Raw genomic sequence first — 24,750 nt, forward strand, 5'->3', positions numbered from 1 at the left:
TACATATCATCCCATACCATAATAATTCAGAACTGCCTTGTGTATGGGAAGGAAAGAAGAGACATTACAGGGGAACTATATTTCTCCTTAAGGGAATAAGTTGCGCTTAGAAAACTAAAGGCCCGATTCTGGAGTTACCATTTAGACAAAACACTTCCTAATTTCAGTTGAAACACAGCTGGAATAAGGGTAGAACTGTGTTCTTGAAGTCTTAATTCTGAATCTTTTAAGTATCCTTAAGTTGGACAGGAAGATACTGGTCTGCAGCCGGAATGGAGTTTTTGTTTGTTTGTTTCAAGGTCTATCTGTAATGACAGAAGGGTTTGCCAGTCCCAGAATGCCTTCCTTTGGCTGGTGTCTGGTTTTTGAACTCGCTTCTATTCTGATATTCCCCATGGTATCTTACTATTTTATCTCAGAGTGGCATGCAGTGCGGGCGCATGCTACTGATGCAAGCACTCTACTACAACTTCAACAGGCTAAAAAAAGAAAAAAAGCTTTAGCTGCTTAGCTATACAAAGAAATGATGCAAAAAACCATTGAGCAGCACTAACTCACAGACTAATTACAAACTAAATTGTGCTATATATTAGTATAAAAACATGTTTTAGTAAGAATGGCACTGGTTCAGAAGGAATTAGGACTTCCATCTTGGTTCCGTTCGGTCCACAGTGAAAGCATTGTAGTACAGGCCTGCCCTGTTGCCTGAGCAACTTGTGACAGTGGCTTTTCGCCACAACCCTTCCTTTTCTTCCCTTTTGACATCCGTCTTTGTTGGTGCAGTCTGGGAGTAGCCCGGGTCAGGTCTGGTCATCTTTCCTAACGTGGCACCAGAATAGTTTGTTCTTATCCTCTGATATTTTTGTAATATTGTTAACGTTTCCCTCTTCTAATCTCTCCAAGCTGGTCAGTTTTAAGGGTCATCTTCTCCTGTAGATACCATGAGACGCATTGCTACTGGTAGGTGATCTGTCAAGCCTGCTAACTGGGTAATAAAGCTGAACTCTTCCACTTCCTGCAGAAGGAAAACAAAAGAAAGAAGGACTGGAAAATGGATCTGTTATACCATGTGCCGGGACCCAGCTTTTATGCCTCTTTGTAGTTTACTTTGAAGTACCTTACTATATTAGTGGACATGTGGGACCAGTGTAGCTTGGCAGGGCTAGTGGTAAACTCTCCGCCACGCAGGGCATGCCACTGTGGTGCAGAGGATGAGGTGAACCACTCACATGCTACACGGTCGAACTAGGCTGGGTGAAATCCGTTGCACCTTTTCTTTCCATTTACAGTAACGTCTGTGTTGTTCCAGACAGCCTTACCTGTAGTGCTGTAGTAGGTAACCTCACCTGCCTGAGGAGGGGCTGGCCGTACTATGCTAGATACGGCATGCAGCTAAAAAGATCGAGATGTTCAACTTCTTGGGAGCTTCAGGCAATCTGGAACCCTGCTCCTCGCGTCTCTGAATTATAGCCTTTGTTCTGGTGACATTCATAGGACCAAATGAAAGGTCTGCAGGAAATACTGCGTGTGTCCCAGCTTCTGACAGCTGGGTGGAGCAACCTTAACCCTCATTTGATACCATGTAGCTGTCCCCTCCTACAAGCCAGGTACTCGCTTCGCTAGTAACTTTGGGAATTGCTTGCAGGAAGCATAGATACTGTAGTTCTCTTTATGCTGCCAGCATGAGCCTTACCAAAGACCTAATCTGGGTCAAAACTATTCAAATACTGGTTTTGTTGTTGTTTGTACAAAATGTAAGGTGGGTTTACTGTACAGATGCCCGTGGGCATTTGTGCATCTGAAGCAGGAATCCTTAAAAGAATTCAGCTGCTAAGCTGCTGCGTCCACGGATGGAGGTATGCGCTAAGCTACACTGAACTCTTCTATCACCTGCTTTTCTGCAGCAGCTGCAGTGGGGTGTGGTAAATAAGTGTGACTAGCTTCTCATTTTCATCACGGAATTCTGTATAAGGCAAGGTCCTACACCAGGAAGCAGAGAGCATGCTACAAGTTCTCATTCTGGTTAGCCCATGCCAACTTCTGCCTGCGTATCACAGACTTGTAACTTAGGTAGGATTTCATAAGCATAATAAAAGCACATCCAGACACTTGAAAAGACTAACAAATATTCAGACTGCTGGCATGGAAAGCATCAGACAAAGCACTTAGTCTGGCAAAAGTTTAAGGAATGGAAACAAGGTTTTTTGTTTGTTTGTTTTTCAAGAGCAGTGCATCTACCAGTGTTGCTACCAGAATCCCTACATTCATCTTATGTTTATGTAATAGGTTTACAAACTGGGTACTTGCATGCTAAAGTAGAAAATAGCAAAGCAGCAGGTTCTTCTTGGAGTATGCAGGCAGAAGAGGCTGCAGTGCTATCCAGACGATTTTGTTCTGCAAGTTACGGCTCTTTTCATCAGCTCTGAAACTCACCACTTTCCATTCCAGGTAGAGGCCTTCTTCTGTATAGAGCATATAGTCAATCCTCCTCCCGTTCCCTTTCAGTGATGCCTTCCTTCCCTTCTGACTGGAACTGTGGTTCTTGCTGGTGGGATACACCAAGTATCCCTTCCTTCCTTCTTCACTTTCCAGCACCCTATTTCATTAAAAAACAAAACAAGTGCTTTAAATGTTTGCTCATTCTGCCCCTTTGTGCATTATGCTAGAGTCTTTTCAAATCCCCAGTAAGGGTGATGCCTGTCCAACAGGACTGTTAAACTTGTAAAGCACATCTTCTTCCAGATGCGTTTTCCAATATGAGGCTGTTCTAACTGCCAACAGTGCTCTTAAAGCCTCCTGGCAGGTTTGGCATTATGGAGGCTGTAGGGTGGGCATCTGGGCCTGCCCTTGTAGCCAGGAGACCAAACACCTGCGAGGAGGACCTTGCCTGCCTGCTATCTGTACTATATTGCAGCCCACAGCCCCTCGGCTGATTTCCAGTGTTGCTGAATCTAGGAGAGGAGGAAACCGTTTCACGGATGACTTTAGAACAAACCTGAGTACTTTTGATACAAACTTCGGACCTGTTCTGATCAGAGCAACTCCTGAAATGAAGACAATCGGCTTTACAGACAGGATATGGATGAGGAATGGTTTTCAGGACCACACCTTTGGGCATGTGGTGGTTGGTTTTGAGCAAGCCTCAGCATCAGAGTACTGTCTTGGACCCCAAGCTCTTACTTCACTAGTAATGATAGCCTAGTTTATTTGATTCCTGTATGTGACACTCTTCAAACTCCTCTAGAGAGATGGACTTACTCAGCGGGTGTCTTAGTACTGCTCCCATCCTGCATGGAGATTACGCAGCCCAGGACCAGATACAGAGGCAGACAAAGTTAAGTATCAGCGTTCTAGGTACCAGTCTTGTGTTCAGGCAAATAAGCTGCAACTCTCCTATTAAACTTTTTAGTTTGTGTGCTTAAGCCTTAACAGTAGGTTTTATACAGAAGACTATTTAAGGCCTCGAGCAACTTGATCTAACTTTGAAGCTAGCCCTGCTTTGACTTTGGACCAGATAACCCACAAAGGTCCCTGTCACTGTTCTGACAGTAATTCTGTATTGTTTTGCTGTTCTGTGTTGGATTTAAAAGGAAACCTTGTTTACCTTCTTGTAGCCTATTTAAAAGGGGCACTAAAGGCAGCAGACGCAACGGTGCATGCAAATGCAGGAGTTGCAACAGGGTAACTGCGTGTGGGGGGTGGGATGCAGGTTGCAGCTGGTTTGCATGATAATTGCACATGCAGAGGGGGACAGATTTAGGTTGTGGGTTTTGCTATCATCTGGCTCAAAAAACAAACAAACTGCTTTCAAAACCACCTCCTTGAAAATCCTTTCAAAACCACCTCCTTTACTTACCTGCCAAAACCTGAGCTCAAGGTTCTGTGGTTTCCCTTGTAAGAGTTGATTACGCCATTAAGCTACATCATCAACTGTCGCAGGAGAAACACTGAGCCATGAACTTGGGTCCTAGCAGGTACAAAGCCTTTAATTTCACCTTGGAAAAAAATAAGATATTTTTGATCACCTGGTTTTTAAGACTTTGGATGGGTTTTATGAGGTCAGGTTTAGGAATTTTGTAATGCATGCATGTGAGAGTACAGAATGAAGGAAAAACAAGAGACAAACACCAGGCTCTCGTGATGTGTTCTAATGTTTGAGATTCAAATGGTTCCTTTGTCAAAATTTGTCTCTTTGGAAGGGTGTGAGTGGTGCCAGAGGGGACACAGCACTTGCTACAGTTGATTATACTCATTAGTGTTATAATCTGTAAGTTTGGGTCAGTTGACAAGTAAGAGATGTGCCTTCAAAAGAGAACAATGAAAAAATTCTAGTCATGGAGTTACTTAATCAGAACTTTTCTTAGCCCGCTTTGGACTTAGTGAGGTATTGAAGGTTCCTAGAGTTTATTGTAACCAGTTTATGACAGCTTGCTTTTATGTATTATTCAGTTTTAGGCTGTCATCTAATAACTCATGTAAAATTACCTTACTGTCTGCACCCATTTGCAAGCTGATTCTACCAAAAGCTACTGCAAGTAAGTGATTCACTCAATTCCTGTAATTCTTTTTCTAAGTTCAAGAAAGCAAGCTCTTTGATGGGACTGACCTCTTTCAAAAATTGTATTTATATTTGGCACAGCTAATTAAGTAACAAAGAAGAAACTGCTGAATCTGTGAACGCTGGGTATTCACTTAACCTGCACAACTGCTCACGGAAGGGAAGTGTAAATTTCAAATACGTGAGGAAAACTAATTGTAAATGTGTATGCATCTGCTTCTGACTAAACCTTGTACCGCTTTGTATGCAGTGGCTTGCGCTTTTTCTCCTCAGGCAGTAGACACAAGTACTGGACAGCTGGCTGTGCCGTGCTAACAGTTAAATGCTAACGATTTAAGTGAACATAACTAATTATGACTGAGTTGCACAACTAAACCTGAATTTTCTCAGAGTAATTGTCTTAATTCATAGGACACAAAGAAAGGGAGGATAAAAAGTAACTGGAACTTTAATTTTTTTTTTTCCTTGAAAGATTTTTCTGTCCCAAATAACTCCGAAGTTTAAGTATGAAAATTCTGTCACGCAGCTCCCTGGCCAATGGCCAGTCTGTAGTGCTGACCGTAGCTGCAGTGAACAAAGTAGTGTGAAGAGCAGTGTCTGCAGCGGAGCTATTAAAGCAAAACTTACTCCCTCATCATAAAGCTCGAGGGACCATCTCTCATTCAGGCAAGAAGCAAGTTAAGGAAGGCTTTTCTTACGGGTGTTGCAGCCTGTCGCCCAGCACTGTGAACCACTGTCCAGCAGTGGAGACTTGAAAAATTTGCATTTAAATCTCATTTCTTAGCTGTGCTCTCCTGTGCCAGCCTCTCTTCAGGGTTGAGAGACGAAAATGGGTTTATTCCAGTGCTTTACTTGGAGGTGACAGTCATCTTTGCGAGACGAGATTATTTGTGTGCATTTCATGAAGCCTTTCTGAGCAGAAGCTTGTGTGGCTTCCAGCGCTGTGGCAGGGCCCAGATTGCTACATGTAGCTTCTTAATTGTTCTATAATTATAAATGACTTGCTCATTATTTGTACCAAGTATGTTCTTCTAGTCCAATGTTTTACGTATGCTGTACTTAACATGAGAGAGATATTTAAGAACTAGTTGTTCTGCTGCTTTTATAGCCTAATTAGTTTAGTAATGTGAACTACTTTATTTATAAACTCGGTAAGGGTGCTGATGAAGGAGTAATTCTCTGGATAGCTTACATTGCCAATTTAAATGTCGGTAAAGTTTGATGAAGGCTTATTACTGAAAAATTTGAGAACAGATCAGTTTTAGGCTGTACCTTGTTCTGCTGTGTATATGAATGATACTCATTAGCTAGACAGTGCTCCACGGCTTCTGTGCTGTTTAACATTTAAACATCCTTAAAGCCCAGATTAATGGGTTTAAATAAAGACTAATGGCTTTAAGTTTTAGTGAACTTATTGGCAATTTTTATGTTTACCAGTCCCTTGCAGAGATGGGAGGACAGGCTTTCTTGGCCTCTGGTGGAAGTGATGATTTCTCTACTATATATGCACTATATAATGTACACTTTCCCTGCAAATCTACACAAAAAGCAATCTGCACAAAAATTCCCGTCTAATAGAGGTTTTTTTCATCAGTTTAAGATAATTATAACGTATTGCAGAAAACTGAAAGACACATTTAGTACTTATAAAGTCTTGTGCATATTCTCCTACCAGCAATCAGGAATATTTTCCTGGTATCTCACACTGAGGTACTGTACATACACACAGGTAGCAGAAGTAGTGCTCTTAAATCTTTATTGATCATTTGATGGCTCTTTATCTATCACTTATGTATTTATCAGTGGAACTTAATTGCTGAATACAAGTAATTTGGTTGACAGATTGTCTCAAAAGGCCACTTGAAAACATGGTGGGGGTTGTCTTTTTTTTTTTAAAAGCTCCAAGCCTGCTCTTGGAACCATAAAATAGAATGATACACCCACTTACAGATTTGCATTTGCAAACTTGATTGTAGGGCCAAATTACCTTAGTTTTGCTTTCCAGAAATCCCTTTCACATGTACCAAATTCATGTTCAACACGTGAATAGAAATGCCTGGAAATTGTGCAGGCTCTTGAATGTGCAAAGTGTGACTTGCTCTAACAAATCCTTATTTTGCATAAAAACTAGACCACTCCAGACCTTATGTCTAGAATTCAATTCCTTTGTTCAAAACTAATACATCAGAGGGCTGGTAGATATTAAGCCATATTCCTAGTTATGTCTGATGTGCTATTTAATTCCTTTCTATATTTGTGAGTTTGCTTTTTTAGGTGTACCGAATTCTGCAAGCTTTCTAGAATGGGAAATTAGTTGTTGGCTTGGGGGTGGCATTTTAAATTTTATGGGTTTTTTACTTGAGGAAAACTACATTTCCTTTTGTTGCTGTCCTTTACAGGCCCGTGACCACAGAACTGGCTGCATGCAGAAGAACCTTCAGTGAAGCTGTCCCCATACCCTTTGCAGTAGCACTCAGCTTCTTGTCCTATGGGCCTGTGCAGGTAGGCATAAAAACACTGTCTGCAGTTGCTCTCGTCTTTTCACCCACTGAAGCCAATTCTGTTAGTCTTAGAGAAGCAGCCACTTTCCCCCAAGTTACTCCTGAGTAAAAAATTGTTTGGGGTTTTTGTTTTGTTGTGTGTTTGGTTTCTTTGGTTTGTGTGTTTTTGGTGGGGGGGGGGGGTTGTGGGGTTTTTTTGTTTTTTTTACAGTCCATAAAACACTCCTCAATGTGTGAAATGTTAACTAGCAAGCAATGAACAGGCGTTTTCAGGAACTGTCTAAAGCACATGGGAGGATTAGGAATTGCATACTTCTGTAGGTTATCTGGAGTGCACACTTCTTCATCATATAATCCTTCAGGATCCAACAAGGTACCTGTGAAGAGAAAGGGAGATGTGACTGTCCCAGCACACCTCCTGTGACCTGCCTCTCAGCAAGCTTCCAGGGCACAGGCATGTGAAGACAGCATGCCTGGGGGGGAGCAGGCACCACTCTGTGTTCACTTCTCTATCCAGAACTCCCTCCTGCCTGCCAACTTTCAAACGCTGCCCCCATCCTTCCAGTTTCTCAGCCTCAGTGTCTCTGATTTTTTGTTTGTTTTTCTGCTACAACAGAGTAAAGCCACATTCTTACAGTCCCACATTCTTACCTTTAGTATCTTCACAGTTATAATTGGTCCTCTAGAGAAAGTCTAATTCCTGATCTAAAACTTCACCAAGTTCAACTGAATTTCACCAGCTATAAGTACCTTGGGGTTCCATGAAATCTTTTATAAGATGAACCCTACAGGTTCGTAGTGGTGTTGAATTCCTTTGTTACATCCTCACTTACAGTATTTATAAAGTGCCAAGAGGAACATTCTGATCAAAAGCTGCAGGCTATCGTTGCATGCAGAAAGTACAGAAACAATAGCTTGGCTCTCCCCACCTCCCCCCCTGCAAAAAAAACCCCATAATCTAGAGATTACTTTAAAAGTAGAATAGGTGTGGGAAGGCATTCAAATATCTTGATGCATAAGGTCTAGAATGTGGACTGAAGTTTGAGATCTCTTGTTTGGCTCTTAATTATAATTCAACAAGAGACTGTTAAGGTTCATAAAATACACGTTACAGAAATACCCCTTGTAAATATTTGGTCTCCGCCAAATTCTTACTGCCCATTAACTGAACTACCTGCTCCTTATAGGTGTCGTGTGAGTGGCAGACAAGTAAATGTTGACACACAGGTAGCCAGAGGAGGTCTTACCGATTGCCCATGGTTTATCCTCCCCAGGACCAATTCGACATGGGTCTTTGTAGTGTGTAAACAGAGAATGCTGTTGCTCCAGCTTGTCCTCTGCAGGGAAAGAACAAGCCCAAGAAAAAGCACGTCAGCTGCATGTCATAAACCTGTGGACAACTGTGTTCTGACTCAACAGAAAAGGCAAGTCCTCCTTCCTACTGGGTATACATATATAGGGTGGATTTGAACAGGTTCGGTAGCAGCTTTACTGCACAGCAGTATCTTGTCTTGATTAGAAATTCCAACAAATGCTTGCTAGTAACAGTGCTTTCCTACAGCGTCTTTCTATGAAGGGCGTTTTTGGTAGTTTTCTAGCTGTGAACTGCAGGGAAGGTTTTCCAACCATAATTCCTTACCCTGCCATTGACACTTCATTCCTTACTCCAGTACAAAACTTTTGTTGAGCTAGATCACACAGTGGAGACCTGGACTGACCTCACAGTGTACATGGCTGTTTGTGGGTGTGCATATACATCTCAGTAAGTTTGAGCATAAAAGCTTGTGCTTTACTTGCTTCAGAAAAATTCACTGAATGTTTTCCAAGCTATAATAGGTAAGAGAAAGGACAGGCAATTGATAATTTGCTTGGGATATTATCTAAAGCATTAAAGCCATTTTAAACATAATCAGCATGACCTATCTAAATTTTGTCATGATTATTTGCAACTATGGCAGCGACAAGTCACAGCTGACGAGACAAACTCAACCCATCTAGCTAGAAGGCTTTTTCTCTTATGCTAAAAGGTTTAAAAACATAATAAACTTGTACGCAAGTCAGTCCAAAGCAACCTGACAGTAAGTAACCTTCTCATAATGTTCCCACGGAGTGTGAATTCACTCTATGAATGTTGTCATAATGTTCTGTAAAGCTGGAGGGGAAAACTGGGTTGCAGAAAATTTGTTATAAGCATAAGGTCACTCACAGACCTGGAGCTCTTTGAAAACTGTACTGTCGATATGTCTAAGAATAGAAGCTTGATATTCACCAAAACATTAATTAGTTGCCCTATCAGTCTGTGGAGTGGGAAAGAATACAGAAAATCATACAAATGATTACAGGAAGCTGATTTTTTTTTTTAAAAATTCAAAATGTTCAATTTCTGCAATGCTAACAAACGTCCCTAAAACAATGAGTAATGTAAAAATGGAGGAGAAAACGTTAAAACACTGCATTAATCTTGCTTAGTGCATAAGGAAAGAAAGCAATCTAAAAATAAAAAGTGAAATACCCAGCTTAATTTCAGTTTCCAGTGAATTTTAAACAGCAGCAGGATGTAAGTAAGCTGCAGAGATAGCAAAAATAAAATGTTTTTTTATAACCTACTTTTCAATCCTCTTTAGCAGTGGTAGCAATATTTACAGCTATTATCTGCAAAAGCAAATAGTGATACTTCTGCTTTAAAAAGACCAGTCACAATGGCATTAATTATACTCTGTACTTGTTCAAGATCTTGGTTAGAGTGCCAAAACCTCGCAGGCTGAGAATACAGACCATAAGTTCTGCCTCACAGCTTCACTGCTGTCCCTTTCCTCATTCTGTACAGCCCTGCTCACTTTCCATTTGCTATCTGACTGGGCAGTCTCCCCTTCAAAGTGCAGCAGATTGTTTCTTTCCTTGATGGACATGTTTGCCTCCAGGCTGCTCCATCCATCCAACAACACTGAAAGTGAAACAGTCAAATCACAACAAATGTGTCCGCTTGTATCCCGCAGCTTCTGCCTCCCTTCACGGGCACTGCTGCAATTGCCGCCTCAGCCTGTCTGTGTAGCAGCTTGGCTAGCTGAAGACGTGTTATTACCACATTTCTACCGTCCCTCCCTAAAATCTCACTACCTCTGCTACTGTTACATTTTATCCTAATACGTGTTTAACTACAGTGTTCTGTAGCCATTACCACTTACTGTTCACCTCTGCAGTACATAATGGATTCTTCTACCAGTTGGAGCACTTGCCAGCACCTTATCTGACCATTCCGAGTTTACTCATATAGGATCATATAGTTGTGACCGATTTATTCTTTTGTACATACGAGCTAGAAACAAGCAACAGAAGGGCTGTGCTTTGGGTTGATGGTCTTTTCTCCAACTTTGTTACAATCTTCCATTACAAGTGTCTGATACAAGCATGAGATTAGAGAATACTCGTTATTATTTTTGAGATCAGACAATGCTTGCTTTTTGGTTGCTTAAAATGATTTTTGGTACAGTTGTTGCTCTCAGCCTCAGTTACCTAGGCTGCTTATGCAGACTACAGAATTCACACTAGGTGCTGTTCACAAATTTGCCCGTTAACCCACAAACTCTGGTCTGACTGGCTGAAGCCTCTTTGAGTGCTGCAGCCTGAGCTCACCTGCATACTGCACATCTCCCTGGTAACACAGCGCAGACGCAACCACTGTGACGAGCCCCCTTCGCTGTACCTGCCTTGTGCTCTTTGTAGCTTCAGTTTTGGCCCAGTCAGGCAAAAGGCCTTTTGGCCATCAGCCTTGCAGGAGGCTGCCCGCCAGGCACCCGCTGAGCCATTTGCTGGCTCCAGACCAGCAGCGTCGATTGCCATTGTATAAAGCGAGCCAGGAGCTCTGGTGGATGCCTGAGCTGTACCGAGCAGGAAGGCAGAGAGGATACACAAACACAATGCTCTGCACTCCATGTTGGCAATTTAACTGTTAACAGAGCATAATATTTATGTTTGGAAAAGGCTGCCATCTCTGTGAACTCGCTCCTCATTAATTACGGTTTTGTGGAGTTCTTTTTCTAGTATCCTCAGCATCCAAAGATAGAAAGAAGAAAAAAATTTAAAATGTATTGAAATTAAAAAAAAAACCCCAAAACAAAATAAAACAAAAAAACAACACACAAAATGGAAACACATAGCATCAGTTAATTTTTCCCAGGACTGATTCAGCAATGTTTAGTTCTCTCTGCAGCATCAATTTCCTATGTCTGTGTATATGTACTATCAAATTATTTTTAACTATATGAATTTACTACTTTTTCCTCCACAAAAATCCCGTAACTTTCATTAGTAACTAAAATTCTCATAAGTGTGAGCTACTCTCCTGGGCTTATCTCAAGGCTAATACCTGTTTTAGAAGTATCTGTAGCAATTAAGCCTTTCCTTGCAAAAGCCAGTCACAACAGTGTTACAGGACTCAAGAACCTTCCTATTCCTTTTTGGAATAGGTAGACACCAGGAAAAGGAAAACCTCGTCTTACCCGAGGAGCAGTTATCGAAGTTGAGATCTCCACAGATTACATCAAAAGCCACCAGCTCCTCTGGATTGGCTGTACTGGAGGAGGAGGTAGATTTTCTGAATTCAGACAGCCAATCTTGAAGCATATCCAGTTGCTCACATCGAACAGTAGTATCTCCTGTAGCAAACAAACCAACCAACCAATAACCAAAACAAGAAATAAGACCTCCTTTTATGGAGCATGTTAGCCACATACTCGTTCTCAAGCTATTGCTAGACATCTTGAGAAAAAGGGTGCAAGATAAAAATGGTGTGGCTAATAGTATACTCAGTACATAGTGCTTAGTCTCTTATGAAGTTTGTTAGGAATCACACTTTTTGATGATTTAAATATCTCCTCCTGGAATCAATCATACTACAGGCGTGTCTGAAGAAAGATGATGACAAGGCTGCTGGTGCTGCAGCCAACCAGCCAAAATGATAACGCTTCTAGCCACAGGAGGAAGACGATGTGATGCACTGCATTTGTAATCAGGAGTTCAGGGTTAAAACCCCGCTTCACACAAAACTGGACAGCATGTTCTGGGGTAAACCACTTGATCTTTCTTTGCTTTGCTTTCTAATTTTTAAAATGAAAAAATTAACTTCCAAGTGTTACTAGTAAATATACGTCAATGGCAAATTCAACTTGCTCATGCTGTAGTAGCCCATCTGAGGAAGGGTTCTATTTGTGTTTGAGTAAGAATGCCTAAGCTGGAAGTATTTTTTCATATTTTTAAAGGTATGTATAGATACAGGTTTAGGTCAGCAGTACTTCAGAAATAAAGAATCAGAGCTGTTTCACCAGTTGCCAGGCAATTACACTAGGCTATGTGTGCTGAGGATGTGCCCCCGTTTTATAGGTGTGATATGAGAGGGTTGAGATTGACTGGTTGCCAAATATTTTAGTTTGTGAAACCATCTGACGCACAAACCAGCTCTTTAATTATAGCAACTAACCACACCATTTCAAGCACATTAGGTGACATGAAGTCTTAAGAAAAAAAAGTAATTACTGACTCTTAAAATGATAACAGCAAAAGCTTGATGTGGGGAAGGAGCAGGAAGATACACGTCCTAGAAATAATTGTTTACCATATTGTCTTTCCTTTCCTTTTGTTGTCACTCGACCTATACTTAAGTTACAATTTTGCTTGTTTCCAACTTGAAATGCTATGTCAAGTCAGAACAACATTACTTTTCTTCAAAACAAAAGATCTGTTTTCAGATGCCACAACTGGAAAGAAAAGTAGCAAACACAAAATGACTTATTCTGACTACAGTTTTATTTTAACCTAATTTACTACTTTGTGCTAGCTATTAAAAAGGTATAAAACACAACTTGAAACATCAGTTATGTATGTCCAAAGCTGCTCCCAGTGGCCACTATGGAGACTGTGAATATTTACATCCTTACAGCTTGTTAATTACTTGTCTCAACTGTACCTGTCACCAGCACTCTTTAAAGTCTTTCAAAATGTGAACGCCACAGCACAAACTGAAGCAGAAATGTTCAACCAAGCATGATGTGATACAATCCTAAATAATTAAAAGAAATGGTAAAAAGACTATGACTAGGGAAAGTGTGAGCTTTCTGACACTGACTCATTGTTTCAGACTAGTAATTCCAACAGCAAATAATCTGATTACTTTTTTTTTTTCCCCATTCATGTGTTACTCCCAACAAATCTTTACCAGTTGGGCTGTAATAAAGGCAGGTGCAAGTGCTTCCTGGCTCTAGTCCCTAACCTACAGTTCCTAGTTACTTGTACCTCAACTTCACATAGTACCTTAATCACACAGCTTGACACAAATCCAGATCAATGTAGTCTTGGGAAAACCCCTTGCTACAACAGCACAAGAAAGCCCTACAGTGAAGTTGTAGCTAGACAAAAGCACAACAAATAGGTCACGTGGAATAAATACAGCCTGGAGCAGGTGACACTAACCGCAAAAGGTGTGTGTGACTAATGTACATGTTCTGCTTAACTATAAAAATACGGACAAAATTACAGATTCACAGAAAGCATGAGCTTGAAAGGGACCACTGGAGATCAGCTAGTCCAACCCCTCTGCTCAGGCAGGGTCACCTACAGCAGGTTGCTCAGGACTGTGTCCAGTCAGGCTTTGAGTATCTCCATAGTCGGAGACTCTGACCTCTGGGTAACCCGGTCCTGTGCTTAGTCACCCTTGCAAGAAAAAATGCTTTCTGTTGTTTAAATAGCACTTATTGCGTTTCAACTTGTGCCCACTGCCTCTCGTCTTGTCACTGGGCCCCGCTGAGGAGAGTCTGCCTCCATCTTCCTTGCACCCTCCCATCAGGTATTCACACACATTGGTAAGATCCTTCCTGAGCCTTCTCCTCCTGAAGCTGAACAGTCCCAGCTTTCTCATTCCTGGTGAAGCTTACTCATTCCATTCATGGACTGTCCTCCTTCTGCAGCATCTGAATCTTTCTATCCTGTCTCATCTCTTTAGGCCAGTACTTTCTTCTGGCCTGCCTTTGTTTCCTCATAGCATAACTTCTAAGCATGGTGCTTGCTGACAAGAATGCAGTAACGTCTTGCTCCACACAAACTCTTGATTATATAAATTGCTTAACTGTCTAAGACCAGCTTTTATATCCCTGAACTTTCAAGATGTTTTTGCATTTTCTGTGAATTACCCATCTAGTATGGCTTCACTAGGATGAGTGATAAAATAATGCAGCCATTACCATATGGGCCTAAAATTCAGGCAGCAACCTGTCACAGGCCAGTGTGAAGAACGCAGCAAACCCGTTTAACTGAAACACATCAAGGTAAAATTCTCCAAAACAGAAACTCTTGAGAAAAACAAGAGCCAGACAGGCAAAAAAATTTTAGGAGGATATTGTGAAAGGTCTCTGGTAACATACATAGCTATAATTAAAAAAGCATTAACTACATAGTGGCATGTATCTCCCTTGGTAAGAATGCTGAGCCTTGGTAGCAGCACTGTATGCCAGATAACCTCAGGGTTTTACAGAAAAATGTAGCCTTGGAACTCTAGAAACAGATGACTTTCATTTCTTCTTAGAAAAAGCGTTGAACTTCTGATAGTCTGTCATCTCTGATTATCCCCACTAGAGGTCATAGAAGTAACTGCACTTCAGTACACTGCCTGCAGCTTATGCAGTGAAGTGAGCTGTATTTCCATGACAAAAGATGGGATCCTGTAATGTGACTTGAATATAACTGTTTTCTGAGATTAATATTAAACTAACGGTATCCAGCTTACTGCAGCTACAAAGCAGGTACTGCATGTATCTGTATGCAAACATCACTAGTGAGACTCAGTCTTACCAGCTCCTAGTGATCAATAGCTTTGGAGATGAGGGTAACTGAACTAATCAGACACCTAAGTAAGACAACTTCACCATTTCTCAGAGGAGAAGCCAAACCTGAATCCAGAACAATCAGGGGAGCACACATTTCAGAAACCGCTGCTGAAATGAAATAGCATCAGTAAATAGTAATAGAAGAGCACTAGGTAGTAACACCCAACACTTCAACATTCAACAACTTCTTCCAGCCTTCAGCTCTAATTAAATGTTCAGATAGAATCACTGAGCTGATTGACTGCCACCAGTGATTAACCAGAGAATACAGATTTGTGCTAATTGCTCTATACTCTTTTTCTCAGTAACTGGCCTGGAAAAATGCAAATAATTGTGTTGTGACTGGCTCCTGCAGTCACAGCATTTCCAAATTCTTTGCAAGTTCCCTTCAGCTTCAAATTTTGTGCAAGGATGAAAGGGTAGTGTGGGAAACCTCAGCCAGCATAAATAAATAACTTCACCTTTGTTCATTATAGGATAATCGTACTTGCCCTTTCCATTCACTCTGGAAATGCTTAAGTGAAATACTGGCTTTAGTTAGAACTGCAGGCAGGTACTATATACAGAGGAAGGCTGTCTTGTCCTACTCTGAAAGCCATTAGAAGGAGCACTGTGATAGCTGAACAAAGCAGCTGGCAGGCCCAGTCAGAGGAAATGAAGAGATCCAGTGGAGGTTCTTAAAACTAGGGTTCTCAGCACCGATAAGCTCTATGGGATATATTGGCAGGGAACCTGGGGAAGATGAGGAAAAAAGGCTTGTAAAGTGTTGGATCGAAAGCCTAGTCAAAAGGGAAAAGTGTTTCCAAGTCACAACCAAAGGCTTCAGTCTAGCCCTGACACTGGCCGTGTCACACCTGACTGTGTGACAGATTAAGCAGACCCCTACACTTGTAACATACTTAATCCAGGATAGCCTGGAAAAACAAAATAAAAACAAAGCACCCAAAACAAGAAGAAAACCCTTTTATTCTGCTGGGTTACTTTTCAGCTAGCTCAGGTCTCCAGTCAAGTGCAACATGGCCTGCAGCAGTTGTGTCAGCACAACCGAGAGGCAGGGGTGAGGGCAGGCTGCCACGCTGTGGACTCGCCAGCTTTGCTCTTTCAGAAACATATGTGGAATTGCAGCCTAAGGATGCTTAGCACTGAAGTTGCTCCTGGTTGTAGAGTCCGAATTTCAAACACTGAGGGATCTCTCTCAGTCCTGAGCAGAGTTCTGCTTAAGCTCTGTGTAGGCTTGTGGAACCCAAAACTGGTGCTAGGAAAGCGTGAGTTGCCAGTACCTGTACTGCTAATGACTAGATGCACACTAAATGCAAAGCAGGGAGGCGAACGAGGTTATGAGATCACATCCAGAGTGCTACGTCATCTGGACCTGGGCTGGAATAGCTTGAGGCTTATTCTGTTTTGATGGTTTGGTGGAGTGCCCGAAAGGCATGACTCAAAGGGACTTGGGAGGTGGGTGGATTCTAGGCAGCAAAACCTGTCCAGAACATTAATCACTAACTAATTGAAAGACATAAAAGAACCACGTAAACTTAACGGCCCCTCAGAAAATAATTACATTCCAGTCTCATTAAAGGATCCCATTTGTCACTGAAGTGCAGCTATTTCCACAGCTTCGTAGCACCATTCAGTAATAGGTAGAGAATTGAGAGGATAAGCTATATCCAGTTCTAACGTTTTATTGAAAAAGGTGACTGTCAGGTCTGAAAAAAATAGTAACTGCTCAGAACAGAGTTGAGCTAGCACATCTCTTGAAAAAAGCATTAGCAGTTTGTCCCTGACCATAAGCAGCTGGATCCCTTCCTTTTATACTCAAGTGTATCAGAACTGTCAAGTGTAAGTTTATGTATCCTGGAAGGGAAGCCAAATTACACTCAGCCATGTATGACAAGATGATTTAAATGGCTAACCTTTTAAACAGTGCTTGTTTTTATAGATACCACATCTTTACATTGTTGAACTGCTTTTTGGTTAATTTTTTTAATGTGTGAAATGTTATGGATAAGATGATACAATCAGAAAGCACAGCTCTGCCAAACTTCTGAACTTTAGTTTTCCATTTCATCACATAAACTAACATGATATATCAAAGGACAGTTAGCCTCTTAAATCATTGTCTGCTCTATTTCAATGTAGTTTGAACCAGATCAGCCTAAAGACATGAAGCAAGAACCTAAGTAGGAAAATGAAAGTTTGCGTTTTTACCCTTGAAGAAGCTTTAGGCTGACTTTGAAAGTAGAACATTTCTTCCTTGTTCTTCTTCCCTCCCCCCTCTTCCTCTAATATTTTAGAGATTTCACAATGTGGTTATCAAAGAATAACTGAGAATACATGACTAGGTAGTAAAAAAGAACAGGACTAAAAAAATGGAGGTCTAAACTAGAACAGCAACAAATCTCAGCTCCCTAAGAGCAATCTCACAGTACATTACCATAATTCCAGAGTTAAAAATAGAAAACTGGAGAAGGGTGTTACATTGTTAAAATGTAGCTGAAAAATTCATGAGACTTCTTTAGAACTAGCCAGTCTCTCTAATGTACTTCAGGGACTGGCAGTTTTGTTCCCAAGTCTGTCTCTCTGCAGCTGAAGCCCTGACAAAGTAGAATGAATGCTGGCTGCCCGACTGGGTTAACCCAGACGTGCTGCAGCGCATAGGTTCGAAGTTCTACCATTCATAATACATGACGTTCCTGCCTCGGTCTGCAGCATACATGCTGTCTTCAAGCAGTCTAGGAGGGCTGTGTCGTGCGCTCTGGCTTCCAGGAGCACAAGAATTGCAGTTGCATCAAGTAAAACTTAAGGAATTCTACCCCTCTGGCTACAGTAAATTCTGATCTTGCACAAAGTAAAGGTTTATAGATTTGGCTTTTATTTTATTACTACACCTACTCTTTAAGTGTAGAGCTAACAGTTTTGATGCAAAAGGTAGGAGAGGAAGATGGAAAATTTTCCATAGACATCTCCAAGAATGAGAGGGAATACTCTTTCAAGTATTTGTCAACTTTAATTCATGAGTGTTCAGGCAAACCGCTAAAATGGGGAAGCATCTTGACTTCAAAACGTATGCATCAGAACACTAAAAATGGAATGAAACGACCCAAAGTTACTAACTTTTCTTCCCCTTGCTTTCTGGACTTGGGTTGTAAAATAGAGATAAGGCCACCCATCTACCTCAGTCTTGTTCTGAATATCAATATTAAAAGGAGAGCTGAGTGTTGAGATACTATAATGAAAAAGGGTCCTAAGATGGTTGAGGAGGAACATGCTCCACCACCTCCTGACAGAGCTACATGAAATTCCAGTCTGGTTATGGGAAACGGTGGAGTTCACAGACACAAAAATCTACTGCTAAAAAGAACATCTCATTCTTCCTCAAGACAATTCAGTGAAAATTCAAAAAAAAAAAGCCTTCCACACCCTGCTAAGAGTTTTTGCATTTTATCTTTAGTGACCTTAGAAAATACTGTTTCATGAAACAAAGGACACAGAGCATGCCGTGTCACGCTGTAGTAAAATGTAACAGTGGAACTGCTTTTAAAAACAAAGAGAGAATTTTTCATTGAGTGTATTAACTTGCTAGCCATTTATGTATGAAATTTGCAGGTCAAAGCAAAGAGAATTTGGGCTTCTCCAGCTGCTGGTTTCTGATGGAAAAATTGTCCCAACTTGTATCTTCTGATAATCCCAGAGTTATGTACAAAGAAATTTTAGTTTATATGCTGATACTCACAGCATGGGTTGTTAAATGCTGTTCAGTAATGATGATAGTAATATGTTTGTTAAAATAACGGTATTTGGTTAAGAGGGAGCAAAGAGAAGAAAAGGTCTCAGGGAATATTTTTTATTTGTGTCCTTAATTACTCCGAGACTGAAAATATGAAGGTTTGAGGATACACTTGTCTACCCTTCTTTCTTCGCTATTTCATTGCTATTTGCACTTTGGCAGAAAGACTGGAGGAGCAGTGCTTGCTGCTTGTGCACAAGAATACCACCACAGGCCTAGAATAGTGAAAAAGACAGACACGCAAATGAGGACAGTACCTGCAATAGCTTGCAAGTGAGTGCAGGAAATGTATCCCACGATTCTTTGGTCCTGAGGTGTACTTCCCACTTGCACCTGGAAGGGAAGGAAGAAGTAAAAAGGTAGTTAATGGAAGAGCTCATACAACTCCAACATTCCAAACACGGCTGCGCAGCCTTTGTACACAGTACGGGCCTTTTTCACCACTCGTTCCATCGAGCTCCATTTTGAAAACACACACTACAAGAAGCCCCCAGAGAGACACACTGGGGCTTACTGGGGTTCCGCTTACAGCTACTGACTCCTTCCTGCCCACCACTACTTCAACGTTTGGTTTTGATCTGCAACACGCACAAAAAATTTGACTTTCTCCTGCTCTTCGCAAGTCCCACTGGTTCTCTGTCCCAGTTGCATTGCCACCCTTCTGCGTCCCAGCTCTTGTTCACATGCAAGATTCAGGCCCACCACCGAAGTGCAATCTAATACCAATATTATCAGCAGTGTAATTCTTGTGTAAAACTAGAATGCAGAAGGAAAAAATGCCACAGGAGTCTGGGGAGAAGGGTGAAACATGAAATAAATACTGGTTTTGACCATGTTTTCTCCATTCCACAGCAAGTTTTGGATTTTGCTGGATTTTTTACATTCCTCTACAAAGGTGTTGGGATTTTTGCTATGTCTCAGCAAAGTGTTTACATTCCTCAGCTCACAGCAGCAGCCCCCATGTCTGTCAAGCAGATGCAAACACAATGTGCGCCAGTGCTCTTACACACAGAAGAGGCAAGGCTTCCAGGGGAGCTGGAATGTAGTATAATTCCTCATCTATATCATATGCTGCAATCTTTTAAAAATATATTTGCTGGTGGACACGGAAGCAAATTGGAATCAAGTTCTGGTTTAGGTTTTCAACTCTATTGAAGGTTTTGGTAGTTCAGGACTTCTACAGCTGCAAATCAAAATTCCAAATGATTTGAGGATCAAGATTTGTATTGAGGCAAGAAACTAGTTTGAGCATATGGTTTTCCTGTCGACAATTAACGTGGCAACACTGCATGGCCTACTAAAGAAAATGTCCACAGAGGAAAGTGGTACCCAGGGCTCAGAAAACAATACCACAGATGACTCTCCTTCATGAGGCTAGGCTCAAATTTTATCTGGCACCTCTAAATACCAAGCAGAGCTCCATTTCATACAGACACAATTTTGTCAGCTTGGTTCATTTTCTTGTTTTTCAGCTATCCAAGAACCATCTGATTCATCTTGTAACTGGAAAGTCAACTTCGCAGCAAGTGAATTTAGAAGTCATTTGTACTCAGTGATGCCTTGTTAACTTTCAGATTTTGTTCCAGCTAGAAGAGTATGTAATAACTTGCGTTATTCTGTCCTCAGTCTGTTCAGTCCTCTTTTAGACAGTTTTCCAAATGGATATTGATGGTGTTCTTACTGCTGTTCCCACACAGCCTGCCTCAGGGAGGGTGAAGGCAGAGGAAGACAAGGAAAATACAAGGAAATCACAGGTGGATCTACCCCTAAGACAGAGGATTCTCCTGAACTCACAAGATTGTAGCAGTCTCAAAAGATACGCCCAGCTGCTGGATGGCTACAGGTGACTACTGCCGAAGCTTCGCTACGCAGATCTCTTTCTTCCTCCCTCAGGCTGCCTTGGTCTGAATATATGATGATGTCACAGGTAAATTAAAAGGAGCGTTCTCTCCCAAATTTTTATGCAACATATGCCATTCCAGTAGAAAAGTGGGAAGCCATTAGTTTGTATCCTCTACTGTCTAGGGCAGGCAGGTGTATGAATTACATTTTCCAAATTTAACTCAAAATTCTCTTCAACACTGAAAACCATATATTGTACAGTCTCTACTAGTTTACCAATTTGCAGCGTCTCCTGCTGCAGAGAAAAAGTGTGCATGACATACATCTTTCAATGCCATCTACTGTAACAATACTGAAAAGAAAATACTGTACGTAAACTTTTCTGCCTTATGGCAAGAATGTGCTGCTTAGAATCCTCTTAGTGACTAAAGCAGATGGAATCATTTTCAGTGTCTTTATCCAAAAAGCATGAAGATTTAAGTCTAAAAGCTGAACATCCAAACATAAATTGTAGTCAGCTGAGAAAAAGAAGTCAACTCAGATTGGCTTTAGAATTTCCTGTGCAGCCGTAATGGAGTGCCTGACAAGGCCTTGTACTCATCAGCCAGTTTATGCATAGGATCACACTCATTTCCATTAATCATAAATAAAGATGTATTGTGCGGTGTCCCTGTGTGCACAGATCTATACTCAAATGGACTTGGGATCTTTCACTCTCAGAGGGTGACAAACAGCCTAGAAGAAAGACTGACTGCCGCTATACACAGGAGGGTGAGCGCAAAAAATGCCCCTGGGGGTTGCCACCGCAGGGGGACGGTGCTCCAAGGCTCTGCACTTGCTAGGAACAATGGCTGCTTTACACACACCTGAGGGGAAAAGGAAAGGGGCTTTCATAAACACTCTGCTAATTTAAAAAACCAAAACAAACAGACAAACAAAAGCTCAAAAGCAAGAGCTGAAGACATTACCGTAATTAGAATTGCCTTGGAAAGTGCCAGCATGGAAGTACATCCAAAACAGATTGTCTCCCAGATTTCACGTTTCCTCCAACTTTTTGACTTTTGGTGTGGGTTTGTTCATGTTTTTTTGAGTGGCAGTATTGATGTAAACCGCCAAGCAGAGTCACTTTGAGTATAACCATAATGGAGGCAACTACTAGGGGAGAAATTAAATGTCTTTGCAGCCTCCTAGTCAACTCCCAGCTACAGTAGAAACACTCATGTATTAAATATGGTCTGAAATAAAATGGTAAGGAAAATCTGATTATTCAGTCTGTTTTGGTATTTCACAGATGGACAAGGACTATGGAATGTGCAGACAGGAAAACTACTTGACCTCTGGAATATTACAAGCCCTATAATTCTGCATAAAAACATTCCTTTGTGTGGGCAAATACTGTAGCTACTTTTAGACTGTTCCATTTTCAAGGGTATATTATATTGTGGTGCCCGGGCCTGAGCAGCTACGTGGCAGTCCTGCAGGAAGGCAGTACCGAGCGTTCATTTCAGCCTGCAACGTGGATCTTGGCAGAAAGGTTCCACTTCCACCAAACCAAATCAGCACTTCACAAATACAACATAATTTCTGCTGCTTAATACAGAAGAAACTTCTAAATTCACATTTACAAAGAAAATACATGTAAGCAAATAAACCAGGGTGGCTCCTTCACCACAAGCCTGACTTCAGTTCACCTCAACTGTTCTACGTTAGTAGCTCTGCACCAATAATACATTAATTGAATTACCCTTCTATAGGGAACTACTTCAGATACTGCTTTCTGAAGATCATTGTGTAGTCTTAGTTGTGTCATGGACCACTCTTCTATGTCTATGGAATTTTATAGGAAGGTAATATCTAATTATATTTATAAGCTCCCAAGGTTTTAAAAGCTTGGATAATTATTACAATAGGAAAAAGTTGTATGCAATATCCTGTTGAACTCTGATGTTACCTAGAGATAAAATTAAAACTGAGAGAATGTATTTGTGGTTTAATAAAGTGTCCCAATTACATAATTTTGGCAGAAACAAATTAATACTTTTCACTATTATGCTGAAATATGCAAAAATAATATTCCAATTCTCAGTACATTTGCAAGGGTTAGTAATCAAACTAGTCAAATATTTGGAAGCTAGGATTGGATTCTGATCCCTGTTACACCACCGAACATTACATTTTGTTAGCTGGAGGGGGTCATAAAAAGCTCACTACAGATGAGAAAGAGGCTTTTTTCCATAAAGGAGAAAGCCTACTAAGGTTGTGTTTGGAATTCAAAACGCCAGTTTCTCCTGCAACATATTTACATTTGTCCCTGCCCGTAAATTAAATAAATACACGCAAAACCAACATCTCTGAATTTTTATTTTCAGAGTACTGACTCTGTCAAGTACCTAAAAGTACTTGACATCGAGTACTTTTATTAAAAAGATTTCATCTCCCTACCACAGCATTAGTACAATCCACTGGAGAGACCCTGCTGATACTGTGCTGTACTATGCAAAATTGCATATATCACTATACTTGTGTATCAAAAACTTGTCCTGTACGGATTAAGGAGTAGTTTGTCCTCCAGTTAGACTGGTATCAGGTAATAAACAGTGCTCATGAAAGAAATCAAGCCAACAAGGCTATGGCGGAAAGATTCTTGTTGATGGGGGGGGTGGGGGAAGTAATGAGTAGCAATAGTTGACATTTTAGAGCTAGAGTGAAGGAAATAACTTTAAATTCAATCACATTACTTGCTATCAAGGGAATTTTCTGAGCTAACGGGAAAATCCTGCACATCTCCTGTTCACCATACTCCAGCATAGTCAGTATACAAAGCTGCAAACACAACAAATATTTTGTCTTAAACAGTTCGTATTTACACACATCTGTCCCAGCAGTGCAAACCAGTTCTATTATATCTGGATGTCAAGAAAAGCATCAACAGATACCTAAACAAAAAACAGAGAACTGCTACCTATATACTTGGGTATTTCAATACCAGCTTAAAAACCAGCTTCAAACATGTCACTGCTGTGTTAATAAATCATCAGCTGCTTGGAAGGAAATGTTCTTTAATGCTTAAAAATTTGGGCCATGCTATGAGAATTCCACTCAATTAAAGAACCAAACTAGATTCTCAAACACTGACCAGTAACCTGTAGACAAAACCAAAAGGTTTGTTACGAGGGGAACTTAACCTTCAGGGACATTTTCTAGAAGCTTCACACTGCCAGCAAGTAGCCATTCAAGAAAATCCTAAATAAAGTAAACAGTTTTTAAATGTATACCCTCCAATATGAAGGGTTAAGATACATACAAGTCCGAGCAGATGCCATTGCCTCTTCCTTCATGGGAAGCAAATCCACGTGTGCAAAGCAGAAGAGAGCTGAAATTGGGGCATACTCCTGTAAGAGAGCTCTACAGAGTTTATCCCCCCACAATCTACATGCAGTCAATAAACCCAAAGCTGGGAAAGGTAAGTAATCTGAATGCGACATAGGACTCCGTCAGGGAGATGGGATACTACACAGACTAGCTCTAGCTTCAGCCATTGCAGTTTAATCACATCTTGGACTGTAAATGAGCAAACCATTCCTTTCATCAGCTTACTTGACCATGGGTGTCAATTTTGCCATTGGAATAAATGTGAACTCTAGTACTGATTCCTGCATTATTTTTTTGAAGTGGGTATGTCTCCAAAGTCTATAGCTCTACGGCAAACAAATGTACAGTCATGACAAGAGTCAAGCTAATGACGTTCATATTATGAAGAAAAAACTAGCCAGGCTGAAAAGCACACCTGCACGCTCTGTGGGAAAAAAACCTCTCCTCTTACAAACGAAAACATGGACACTGCATTTGTAAAGAACATCGTCTAAGCAGGGGCCTCAAGTTCCCATTTGTCTTGGAAGTAAAATGCCCCAGAGAGAGAATAAGAGCAGGGCACAGAAATTGACTTTACAGTAGATGTGACAGTTGACTTACTCCCACAGAAACATTTGTCTTACCATATGTAGCCAATACTGTTTAAGTTCAAGGGAAACTCCATTAAAAATACAGGAGCACGAGATTCAACAGAATGACTGCAGATAAAGCAACTGTACATGCACAGGTAGCGGCACCTCCACACACACCTGTGGTTCAGACCTCGCGGGTTTGATGCTCCGAGACATGCTGGTAACAGTGCACTGTTTGTACCTG

The 24,750-nt window shown here is 41.1% G+C and overlaps 1 protein-coding gene across 1 annotated transcript in view; it reads right to left on the minus strand.

Annotated features, from left to right (window-relative positions):
- Window positions 1-913: 913 nt before the first annotated feature.
- SMPD3 (sphingomyelin phosphodiesterase 3) overlaps window positions 914-24,750 on the minus strand; it is a gene marked incomplete at its 3' end in the record, with an annotated part of 31,616 nt that continues 7,779 nt past the window's right edge. The window contains exons 2-7 of the mRNA XM_082005722.1: window positions 18,978-19,053; window positions 11,559-11,714; window positions 8,307-8,396; window positions 7,373-7,436; window positions 2,434-2,596; window positions 914-1,015 (exon numbers count right to left, since the gene is read on the minus strand). Of these exons, the coding sequence (XP_081861848.1) occupies window positions 914-1,015; window positions 2,434-2,596; window positions 7,373-7,436; window positions 8,307-8,396; window positions 11,559-11,714; window positions 18,978-19,053 (651 nt within the window). The remainder of the gene's footprint in view (window positions 1,016-2,433; window positions 2,597-7,372; window positions 7,437-8,306; window positions 8,397-11,558; window positions 11,715-18,977; window positions 19,054-24,750) is intronic.

Source organism: Phaethon aethereus (genome assembly GCF_964289735.1).
Source record: "Phaethon aethereus genome assembly, chromosome: 13".
NCBI lineage: Eukaryota > Metazoa > Chordata > Aves > Phaethontiformes > Phaethontidae > Phaethon > Phaethon aethereus.